General features: G+C 39.2%; 1 protein-coding gene across 4 annotated transcripts in view; it reads left to right on the top strand.

Annotated features, from left to right (window-relative positions):
- Positions 1 to 11,662, top strand: part of PLCG2 (phospholipase C gamma 2) — a 55,712-nt gene that overhangs the window by 39,982 nt on the left and 4,068 nt on the right. For all 4 annotated transcript variants that reach the window (XM_039721391.1, XM_039721392.1, XM_039721394.1 and 1 more), the window contains 9 exons: positions 10 to 106; positions 927 to 993; positions 1,242 to 1,399; positions 4,016 to 4,118; positions 5,075 to 5,284; positions 5,873 to 6,018; positions 7,029 to 7,143; positions 8,326 to 8,493; positions 8,794 to 8,882. In XM_039721391.1, the coding sequence (XP_039577325.1) occupies positions 10 to 106; positions 927 to 993; positions 1,242 to 1,399; positions 4,016 to 4,118; positions 5,075 to 5,284; positions 5,873 to 6,018; positions 7,029 to 7,143; positions 8,326 to 8,493; positions 8,794 to 8,882 (1,153 nt within the window). The remainder of the gene's footprint in view (positions 1 to 9; positions 107 to 926; positions 994 to 1,241; positions 1,400 to 4,015; positions 4,119 to 5,074; positions 5,285 to 5,872; positions 6,019 to 7,028; positions 7,144 to 8,325; positions 8,494 to 8,793; positions 8,883 to 11,662) is intronic.

Here is an 11,662-nt window from a genome sequence, read left to right as displayed (position 1 = left end):
TAAATTCAGGTGGAAGGGAGATTATGGAGAAAAAGTCCAACATTATTTTCCATCTAATTATGTTGAAGATCTGTCATCTGATAACTCTGCTGAGCTTGGAAATCAGGTGAGGGTTATGGTTTGCTACATTTCCTTGGCTACCTACTGAAGTGGAAGTCTGGTTTATACACTCACAATTCCAAGTCTGTTTAAGGGAGCAGACTAGAGGGATGAATGCATTCTTCATTGTTCTCTGCTGCTGAATATTTTTGTCAGGACATCCCTTGCTGAAAGCTATTTAAGGAGATAGAATATCTCCTTAGAGATATTGGAAGGGACCCACATATCTGTGATTTTATGATAGCTGAATTTCCTGTATAATCACTGTGTTATTATTTTCTTATTTGTAAATATTATGTCCAAACACACCTTACTAGTCATTTTACTCTTCATTATCAAGTTTTTATGCATAAACCAATCCTGTTTATCAAAAGAATCTAAAAAATCTGCTCCCCTGTCTTGGACAAAGAGCTCTTGAACAAAAGAAAACAGAACTGAACAGTAATAAGTTTTGACATCTTTGAATTTCAAAAATAAAACATTGAATTCTTATGTTCTTCTGAAGCACTTCCAATGATTTTCCAGAAGTCTTTGGAGAAAATCATAAGTATTACATTTCCTCCCCTTGGTTATTGTAACCTTAAGCAGAGTTGAAAAAGGAACAGTTGTGTTAGAACAGAAGCTACTACAAAGTAGTCTTGTTTTGTCTTCTCTCACTGAAGAGATTCTTGTGTTTTTTAGATATGAAAACAGGCTTTTAAACATTATAGTGAGCATGCTGTCAATAAAGCTGAGATTAGATTTAATGGTGCACATTTATTATTTGTTAATGTCCTGTGTGTGTTCACTCAAGAGATTTAGGGTCAGATTTAACTCATGTTTTTCAGATCATTGAGGACAACCCACTGGGCTCTCTGTGTCGTGGCATCCTGGTGCTCAATACCTACAATGTTGGTGTGTATTTTCTGATACTTATATATGGGCTCTTAACCTTTCTCTATTGAGTAGACTTTTTTATCTTAAGCAGGAGAGATTTGAAAAAAAACCCAACCCCTTAAACACCTACTTGTATTAATATAGCCAGCAGAATTAATATGTTGAAACTTGATAATACTAAATGCTGCAATAAATCAACAATGACACCTTAGAAAAAGAGCTGTTGGATTTCAGTATAAATTTCTTGCTATGGTATTACCTAACAGTGAAAATGCCACAAGGAAAACACAAAAAGCCTTTTGTCTTCATTCTGGAACCTAAGAATCCAGAAGATCCATGTGTTGAGTTTGCAACTGATAAAGTAGAAGAACTCTTTGAATGGTACCAAAGTATCCGTGAGATCACTTGGAAAACAGCAGAAGAGGTATTGCTGCAAATTTATCTGTTGTTGTTTTAATAATGTACTGCTATAAATTTGCAATAGCTTTTGTCTTTAGCTGCCCTATACTGCTAAATGTTGCTCTCACATGGTCCTTCACCCTCTTGCACATTGCTGTTGTCTGCATTTTATTGATGCTGTGCATCTTGTTCCATAACCTCTCTGGGGAATAGTACATGAATGAGCATTTTGTGTAAATTGGTGTTAACAGGAGTTCTCCAGCAGAGTACTGGCTGTGTTGCCCCTGCCCCTCAGTGAAGTGTGCTTGCTAGGCCAGAGTGGATACCACTACAATTTTCCATCTGGTCACACTGGTTCATCCCAGTGTTGAGCAGCAGAAGCTCTGATATCAGACTGTTCTTTTCAGGACTGTGAATCCACCAGTGAGGGTGTGTGAAATCTGAGCTGCCATTCCCTAAACTGTTCTTATCCTCTTTGCTAACTCTGTTTTCCAGTGAATGCAGTGGCACTGATAGAGGATTGTTTGGCTAATACTTTATTTGTAACTAATTTCCCAGTTCTTCAATAATAGTATTTCCAAATACTTGCCTAGAGATTCAAGGATTTTGCCTAAGTTTATCTTCTATGTACCTCTACTGCCACTTAAAGACTTTCTTCAAGACTTACTTTTCCTGTTCTGATGTACTAATTTACCTCCCTGTAATCTTTTCTAGTATTTAAGAAGTCTGATTTGACCAAAAAGTCCTTACTTTGGCTGTGCTTAAGGATACTCTCTTTTTGTTGCTTTTATTCATCTTTTATTGTTAAGTGGGTGATATGGTTGATGGAAAATGTGTTCCAGTGTTTCAGGCTCATGCTGTTTATCTGTCGTACAGAGTGGAAGTGCTCTGAGGGTTGTCCTGATCCTATTTATAGCAGACAAGTTGATATCTCAAGCAGAGGACTGTAAATACAGCAAGGGGAGAAGCAACAGGAGCTGTTGACCTATTGTTGGGGGAGGAGAGATACAGTTCTTGTGCCAGGCTTTCATTTAGAAGTAAAAATGAGAAAAAGGGAAACATGACCTAAAAGAAGTGTCTCCAAATTGAATGTTTTTTATGCTACAACAATTGCTCTTCAGGAGCCTGGCAGCTTTTTCTCTCTCCATAGAGTTGGAGGAGTATTAAACAGTCTGTGTTCAAAGATGCTTTAAAACTCATTTCTGTCAGCTGGGAGGCTTTTCTCACAGCGTGGCCTCTACAAAGTTCACATGACAGACTGACTGCTGCTTGGGGAGGGGATGAAGATGAGGAAAAGCCCTTGTTGCCAGTACAGTTATGAGGCTGAATTTTGGGGAAGGAAAAAGCACAGTGAGTTAAGACTGTGCTGCAATGTGATACAGGGGGATTTTTAAATGAGTTTGGTTTTGGACAATGTCTGTTACGCACAAAAAATAAAACTAAGCTTCTTGTCTCTTCTCTGCTCAGTACTGACACTTGCCATGCTCCCTGGGGTGGCTGTTCTTTGCTCTCCTGTTTGGTTATCTCTAGAGGGTTCTGGCTAGAAATGAGCCCATGCCACCAAAAAGTGATCTTTTGCTGCTCAGAGCTCTGGTCACTCTTGAGCAATGTCTGGGAACTGTGGTGGATCACTAAGTACAATGAGGTTTGTACAGCTTTTTCCCAATGTTATTTCCTAGTAAAAACACTGTATTCCTCTTTCTTTTTCTTTGACTTTAATGTATAATCTCTGGTTCAGTGAGATATTCTGGAAACCTGTGGCTCCTTGGTTCTGATTTTCATTCCTTTTATGTTTGTCTTGTTGAGGGAATTCTTTTGGAAGGCTTCCTGATTGCTGCTGCTTCATGATCTTTTGTGCCAAAGCTAATCACTGTTCAGTATGGGACTCCTCTAACATGCTTTATCCTGTAGCTGCTTCTTATGCCTGAAAAGCCTCCAGCCCAAATGTCTCCACTCAGGACATTTCTGCTGCTTTTAGCAGTTCCCAGTCTCTGCTGGCAGGGAACACTGCTCAGCTTCCACAGAGCAGGTGCTTGCAAACGTGGAAGTAGAGAGAGCAGGTTTGGTGCTGGGGGTTTAACAAGCTTGCACATGATTTTCCATACAGAACATGATGGGTTTGGTGCACAAATAGAAAACAACATAGGAATGATGCTCAGAGGGTTTGAATTTCACTGTTTGGGAGTTACTAACAAGACTCAAGTTCTGCCAAGGATTATAAATAGATACAGAAACACTTTACTACCCTTTGCATTTTTTCTGCATACATTTGCATTTATATGAGGTATAGGGTTAAGAATGTAACTAAAATTGAGTTGAGTAGAGCCACATTAAAAGAAAAAAAAATGTTGCCAGGATTCTGAGCATGACTGATCAGGGAAGAACTGGAACCCTTGCTTATAAAACAACACTTTTCTCCCCACCAAAAACACCCCTGAAAGTACATCCCCAACTAAACCTCACCATTTGGTTATTACCTGTTCTCTGAGCTGGGTCTGAAAGTGCATCACATCTGTGCAAGTGTCTAAGGTATCAGATAGGAATCTGGCACCAAAGAAGGAATTCATTAGAGTGCACCCTGGAGCTACTGCACCATAATACTCAGTGTTCCTAGAATCTAAAACTTTGGTATGTTTTTCAGGAGAACAGGAGGAAATACTGGGAAAAGAATCAGTTAATTGCTATTGAATTATCTGATCTAGTAATCTACTGCAAGCCAACAAGCAAAACCAAGGACAATTTAGGTATTGCCTTTAATATTGCATCTGATTTTTACCCTTTCTGCTATCTTTACAGATGTTAGTTGGGATTTTAGGTCTGAAGATAAAATCTGTCCTACTGGAAAACAAAGCTCTGCTTCACCCAGGCGGTTTTCAATAGCACTTTGAAATTGTACACCAGGGGACTTGGTGCTGTTCATCTATCACAAAAGAACTGTCACAAATTTTAATTAATTGACTAGAGACACCCTCTCAGATGTATATTCCATGGGGAAGCTCGCTAGTTATGTGTCAATTGACTTTTTGAGATTAAAAACTCTGGCTGAACACTTGTGATTTGTTTGTAAAAAACCTTCATAAATAGGTTTACTGTGCATTTTTTAATTTTACTGTAAGAACATGTTTGCCAGGACTAAGCTGTTGGAATGATGTATGGCTTCATAACATAACTGGGCCTGTGTAAGTGCAGCTGTGGATTCTGACAATGAAATATGTACTTTTAATTCCAGTTTTTTGTCATTGCTGCTGGAGAAGCCAGTAAATGTGCTCTTCTTCTTTAAGTTTCTTTGCAAATGTTTTTAATAAGCTGTCACTGCATTTAAGACATTATAATTATAGTCATTTTTTGAGACATTGGCTAACCCTGGCTCACCCTTTCTTCTCCCCATTTAGACCCAGGAAAAGATGTCTCATTTAAATATGTGTTATAGTGATCAGAAGTACGTTATTAGCAATGATAAGATGAGAACATGACTGCAGGCTCTTATCTGCCCTTCTGTAAAGCATGTGGCAGGAAGGCAATTTTAACTTTCAGGCATGATTTTCAACCAGTTTGCTGTGACTGCCTGAAAACTGTGCCAATTATTGCATTAAAGGACAAGGCAAAACAAAGTAAAACAAAGTCTTGGTGAAAATACAGTATAAATGTCAACTTCTTTCTTCCTTTGATAACCACGTTTTTTCCTCCGACCCCTGTGTAGACAATCCTGATTTCAGAGAAATCCGTTCTTTTGTGGAAACCAAGGCAGAGAGCATCGTTAAGCAAAAGCCACTGGAGTTGTTGAAGTACAACCTGAAGGGCCTGACTCGTGTGTACCCCAAAGGACAGAGGGTTGACTCATCCAACTATGACCCATTTCGCCTCTGGCTTTGTGGCTCCCAGATGGTGGCTCTGAACTTCCAAACTCCAGGTAATTTTCTCTTTGAAAAAGAATCTAATCCACCTTCTGTTTCACTGTAAATGAGCCCCTTTATGGCCCTTCTGCCCTTCTAATCACCATCCTGATTATTTGAACTTCTCTGCAAGAAGCGGTGTTCGAAGTTTGCTTTTTCATGTGTGGGTTGCCATCCAGAGCTGGGCCCCAGAAAGCTTCTGGGTCTCCAAAAGCCTTGTCTCTGAGCCTAACTGCCCCCAAGTCCTGAAAGATTTATTTCACTTTCATCTCTGTGTAGGAAGCAAGCAGATATATTTAAAGTGAGTTTCAGATGGATGAATACAGCCACAGGAAGGCTGTATTCCACTTCCTGGTGAGGGCCAGCTAGTTTGTGATACACTGATAGGAAGCTGACTGGGGATGGAAATGGGTTTTTTTGGGATTAGAATTGGTGCAAAATGGCCTGTCAGATTCAGTTACTGAAGGAACCAAGTCTCCCACCTTTCCAGCTCCTTCTGATGAACTGGTGACCAGAAAGAATTGCAGAGAGGTGACATTAATCTGGTATTTCCTTAGCTTTATTCCAGGGAATCTTGTGTTGTGACTGTTTAACTCTCTCCCCAGATAAATACATGCAATTGAACCATGCCCTGTTCTCCCTGAATGGACGCACTGGCTACGTGCTGCAGCCAGAGAGTATGAGAAATGAGGAGTATGACCCAATGCCAAATGACTCCAAGAGGAAATTGCAGATGATTATGACAGTGAGGGTAAATCTCTTTAGTAAATTATGGTTTTTTACAAGTCATAAATCTCTATAAAATTAAAAATGAAGCTATTATGTTTCAGAGCAAGATTTGACAGATTGTCAAAATACTGTTTTTAAATGTCAGTGTGTGTGAGGATAAAACTAACTTCACTGGTTCCTGAAAAGAAATACATGTCTTTATCATGCTAATGAAGAACAAGCCATAGGACTGAAAACACAATCCTGGGATGATTTTGTGTAATTGCTAATAAATGCATCAAATTAACTAACTTGAATTTCCAATCAAATGAGTTCTTAGTAGATGGGTCCTATTGGAGATTGAGTAGCAGCAGACTAACTAGTTCAGGGATTTTGAGTGTGAAAGAAAGATATTTAGAATGAAATATAGAAATGAAACAGAAAACCTAATAAGCTGATCCCCCACTTCCTATTTAATACACTATGGCTTAATCTGAATGTCATTCTCATTTTTCTTAAAGAGATGAGTTTATCATTGGAAAATGTTGCCATCTTGACTGGGTGCCAAGCAGGGTTGAACTTGTTTCTGTTCTCAGTTGCTATGCAGTAAGACAGGTTCTTTAAAAGTATGTTTTCTGAGAAAGAAGAAACACATTAATTACTCTCCACTGCAGCTTAAAGGTGAGGTAAATAGGGCCTGTGAATGCAAAGCAGAAATGTCTTGAAATGGGTATGTAATAAACACAGAAGAAAGATAACAAAACTTGTGCTACAGGCCTGTCTTGGAGCTGCACACTGTGTGTTATGAATGTCAGCTACATTGTCTTTTTTTTTTTTTTTCTTACAATGAAAATCATTGAGTTACCCAGACTACTGGAGGTATTGTTATTGTTGGCACAGATAATACATGCAAACATATTCAAGAGAGAGAGAATGTGTGCTTTTCCATGTTCTGGATTTTTCCCCCCTCTAGTTCTGTAGGCTACCTTCTGTTAGCAAAAATGATGCCAAGTTTCCTTTGGAGGTGGTTCTAATTTACAGTTGCTTTTGCAGGTTTTAGGTGCTCGTCATCTCCCTAAACTTGGTAGAAGCATTGCCTGTCCCTTTGTAGAGGTTGAAATTTGTGGGGCTGAATATGACAACAACAAATTCAAGACAACAGTTGTGAGTGAGTATCTGTGTGTTTCTGTGTTGCAGGGATATGGTTCTACTTCTAGGGTACTTAAAGTGAGCAGAGGATGAACATTATAGGGGGAGTAAGTTAACTATAGCTCTAGACTGATGAGTCACAAACTCTTGTTCTTTTGCTTGTCTTGGGGTCTGTTAATTTGAGAAACTTCAATGTATACCAAATTTAGAAAAAAACATACTATTGCAGTTTGGGAAAAAAAAAAGTCCCATTCTGTTGTGTTGTTGCCCATGCATAAGTTTCTGTATTTGCATATTTTAAAAAAATGACTGTCTTGAGATTGCCTCCAACAGTGCTAGTCAGTCTGGTCCAAATGGGGAGTTACTACTTTGAGCTCCAGACTGTGTTTATTTAAACTGAGGTTCTAAGACATCCCTTTGGATGCAGCTTGGGTGTATAGGGCTGTAAAATATTTTAACTTGAAATGCATTAGGAGTTTGATCAAAGCTTAGTCCTGGGGAGTTCTGGATAAGGAATGTGTTTATGTGTGCATGAACTTAAGTGTGCTGAAGTGGGGCAATGTTTCAGCCACTTCATATTTCACCATTCAGTGTTTTTTGATGCAACAGTGTTCCTCTGGTAAAAAACAGACTTTGGTTCTGATTATCCAAACCAGTGATACCAGTGGAAAATAACCACAGCATTAGGAGCAGAATGTGCATTGTTGCTCCTCAGTACTTCAGAGAAGATTATTATGATTTAAACTATCTCTGGGAAGTGACCAAGGGTTTAGAAAACAAACTTCCTGTCTGTGTCACTTAAACCAAATTTTGGTGTTCTGTGCATAACTACAAAAATTGGACCAAGGTACATGAGTCTTCCTAGTGCTTTTCCTGCTTTCTCTTGGATATGGAACATGAGGCTTATGAATGTGAGAAATTAATTAGCTTTTTCTTTTCTTTACATGTCCTAAGCGGTTTTATATGTTTGAATACAAATAATAGCTTTTCTTCATGGATTTTCATCCCTGCCAAGTTTCCTCCCACCCCCACCACCGACTAAACAAATACAAACTTTCTGAAGCAAGGTTACAACAGGAGACAGATGGCAAATAGGATTTTTGGGCTTCTGTATCCCTAGAAAATTTCCTGGGATACATACTCATATGTGAACGAAGTGAAATTATTGCTTCATACTGCAAATGTTTCTTTTTCATTACAGATGACAATGGCCTTAATCCAATTTGGGCACCTTATGCAGAGCAAGTGAGGTTTGAAATTTACGACCCAAATCTGGCGTTCCTGCGCTTTGTTGTTTATGAGGAGGATATGTTCAGTGATCCCAACTTCTTAGCACATGCCACTTTTCCCATCAAAGGAATCAAATCAGGTGAGAGCAGCAGTTATAATGAGGTGCTGCTGAGCATTAGTGAGCTGTGCCTTCCTCTCTGATGCCAGACTCTCTCCTGCTCCTTCCTCTGGCTTTACTTTTCAAGCATGTGAAACCAGGTGTTTCTCAATTTTGCCAGTCTTGCCTTTTGCTCCTCTGCAATTGCCATAGTGGAGCCTGCTCTCAGCAGAGGAGCATTTGAGCACTGAAGAATGTTCAAAGTGTGCACTATTTCTGTGACTGCAAATTCTCCCTTGATGGACTCTATAATTGCCCTTTGTTTTCCTTCCCCCGCCGCAGGTTTTAGGTCAGTTCCTCTCAAGAATGGCTACAGTGAAGCTATAGAGCTGGCCTCGCTCCTGGTGCACTGTGAGATGCAACAGGTTCTGGTGAGAAGCACTGGGGTTTGTTGTGGGCACTTAGGGTGTTTGTTATCAGCTCTTTGTGGGAACCAGGAACTGAGGATTCAGTTTTCTGATCTGTGTCTGATGTGCTGTTGTCAGGCATTTCTTCTGCAGGTACTGGGGAAGACAAATAGCAAAACGGAGTTACTCTCCTTCTGGGTGGACAGATTACACGGTTGTTAAAAGAAATAACACACAAACAAAGCCTCATTACCTCCAATAGTTTTTGCTGTAACAGCGTGGTTGTTGTCTTTCCTTGTTAACTGACTGATGCCATGCAAAGCTGGCTAAAATCAGCTTTGCCTTCATAGATTAATCTTTTTTTTATAGGTCTTACATAAAAAGAAATCACTTTAGCAATAGAAGATAGTAATTTCTCCCAGTATTTCATTAAATTAAACAACCCATCAAGTAGAAGACATATCTGGTTCTTAAAGAACTACTAATATCCTTCTTTAAGCCTCTCTAAACACCTACTTGAAATAGTAGTATTTTAAAATACATAGGGGAAAAATAATGGTGCTCATGAATCCAGGCATTAAAGCAGCTGATCTGTGAACAGTATTTGTTGGTGTTCCAAGGATGCTGCTGTATATGTTGATTTGTAGGATATTTCTCAGACTCTTTCTCAATAATATATTACATAATTTAAATACACTTGTGATATGATGAAAGTTTAAAGATGCTTCTGGGAAGTGCCTATTTCAGGGTGCTTTCCAGCACCCTTCTGATTCAGAGAAAAAAAAAAATTCAAGTTCTTATTTTTAGTCTGTCAAACCATTCAGGCCCACGCTGCACTTCACACTAGTGACATTATTTTCCTGATTGAAACATCAACTTCTGTGAACTCTAAGTCATTATGTCTCTGGAGGGATTTGTACCTGCATACACTGAACTGGAAATTTCTGAATTCAGTCACATTGTTCTTCCCAGAGGAGTGGAAGCCTTTTTCAAACATCCTTTGTGGAGGTTTTTATGAAGCCACTTTATAACACCTGATGTAAAAGGACAGTGTGTGCAATGACAGTGTTTGAAAGCTGTGGTAGGTTCCTCTAAGTTCCTTCTGTGGGCCAGCCAAGGGTTCTGAGAGCAGGAGAGATCAAAAGCTGAGACCAGGGATGTGTGTGTGAAGAGGAGACCCGTATCCTTTCAAGATAATATTTAAATTGTTCATATTTCAGTGAGTCAGATCTCATAGGGGAGGCCTGGTAAGCTGCTGGTTTTGGGCTTGCTCCCTTAGAGAAAACTGATAAAGTCACCATTGCTAATGCTGAGCATGGACATCACTTGTGGATACATTCAAATCCCTCCTGCCGTGGTTTCTCTTCAGGAATCCAGATCATTATTGCCTGGGGCAGGAGCAGCTCTCAAATGTTGTTCATAGCAGCAGTCTGTCCCCCAATCTGTCAGCACTGACTCCTTTGACAGTAGCACATTTCACACTCTAGAATCCCCTTCTGCTCGTTAAGCCAAATGAAGATGCAGCTCAGCTCAGTGTTTTTACAATGCCTGGTGGCAATGCAGTGCAGGACAACTTCCAAAAACTTCCTTTTGTTTGGCAGCCTGCAACCAACCCAGACTCACCACAGTTGTCAACTCTAGACAGGTTATTCGAGAAGCATCAGAAAAGATCAAGGCTGCCTCTGTTCCTCTTCTTCTTTTTAAAAAGTGATGGCCTTCCATAAAATAATGATATTTAATAATAGGCCTGTTTATATACAGAGCCCATCTGCATGTTCTTGGAGATGAAATACAAGATTATAATGAGGAATTACAGATGGCTGTAGAGTTTATCAGGAATAGTAAAGTGAAAACATTGTAGACATAAACATGCACATTTGTGAATTATTATGTGGGGCCTTAGTAGTTCCTGTACAAATTAAACATGTTTTTTGATATTGTAGGAATCATAGTATAGTGAGGTGGTTGTTACACTTAAAGGCATGACTTATTTGCTTGAAAATTGCTTTACTTCCTTCAGAAAGTGCATGTATTTCTTCAGCTTTTTCTGACTACAGTCAGCCTCAATGGTGTATATGTTCTTGACTTAGAGATTGAAGGGGACATCTTAAAATACAGTTTAAGCTGTACCTTTGTGGATACATGTGTTTACAAGAACTAACAGTGGTCCTTATGCATCTTGATGATTACACCTGCAAATTGGTAATTAGCAATCTGCATTTCTTTTGTGATTTGGGAATACAAAGTTTCCTAACCCTTTACAAGTGAAAATTAAATAAATTACTCTTTAAGTCTTGATCAGTAGCGTAGCACTGAGGCTGTTTCAGTTGCTCCAACCCATGCCTGCATAGGAATGTTTCAGGAGGAAAAAAGGGTTTAGGAAAGGATCTTGTTGCTGTAACTGAAACCTCTTGGGTATGTTGCTAAGCTATCAATTTTCCTAGATCTGGACTGAATGCAGAAAGAGGCATTCTTATTAGTATGCTGCCTCTGAAAATGTTTGGATTTATTACATTTATTGATTGCATGTCATTTCTTGTAGAAGGAGTATCTTGTTTTGCTGCTGATGTGAAAATTAAGACTTCAGTCCTGCCAGTTCTATTCCCCACTAGTAACTCTGTAAAGAGGCAGCTTCTGCATCCAAAGTTTTGAAGTATTAAAATAATTTGAAATCCTAAAGGGAATCATGATTATTGCTTATGGTTGTAGAATATTTTGAGACCTTCTACTGTGGGCCACAATAGAAACTCAGACCTATTTGGTTCCTTTGCAAGTACTGAATTGCCATAGTTACAATAGAAATA

Source organism: Passer montanus, unplaced genomic scaffold (assembly GCF_014805655.1).
Source record: "Passer montanus isolate IOZ18808 unplaced genomic scaffold, ASM1480565v1 scaffold45, whole genome shotgun sequence".
Lineage (NCBI taxonomy): Eukaryota > Metazoa > Chordata > Aves > Passeriformes > Passeridae > Passer > Passer montanus.
The sequence above is the reverse complement of the archived record's forward strand: the minus strand, read 5'-3'. Positions and strand labels throughout refer to the sequence as shown.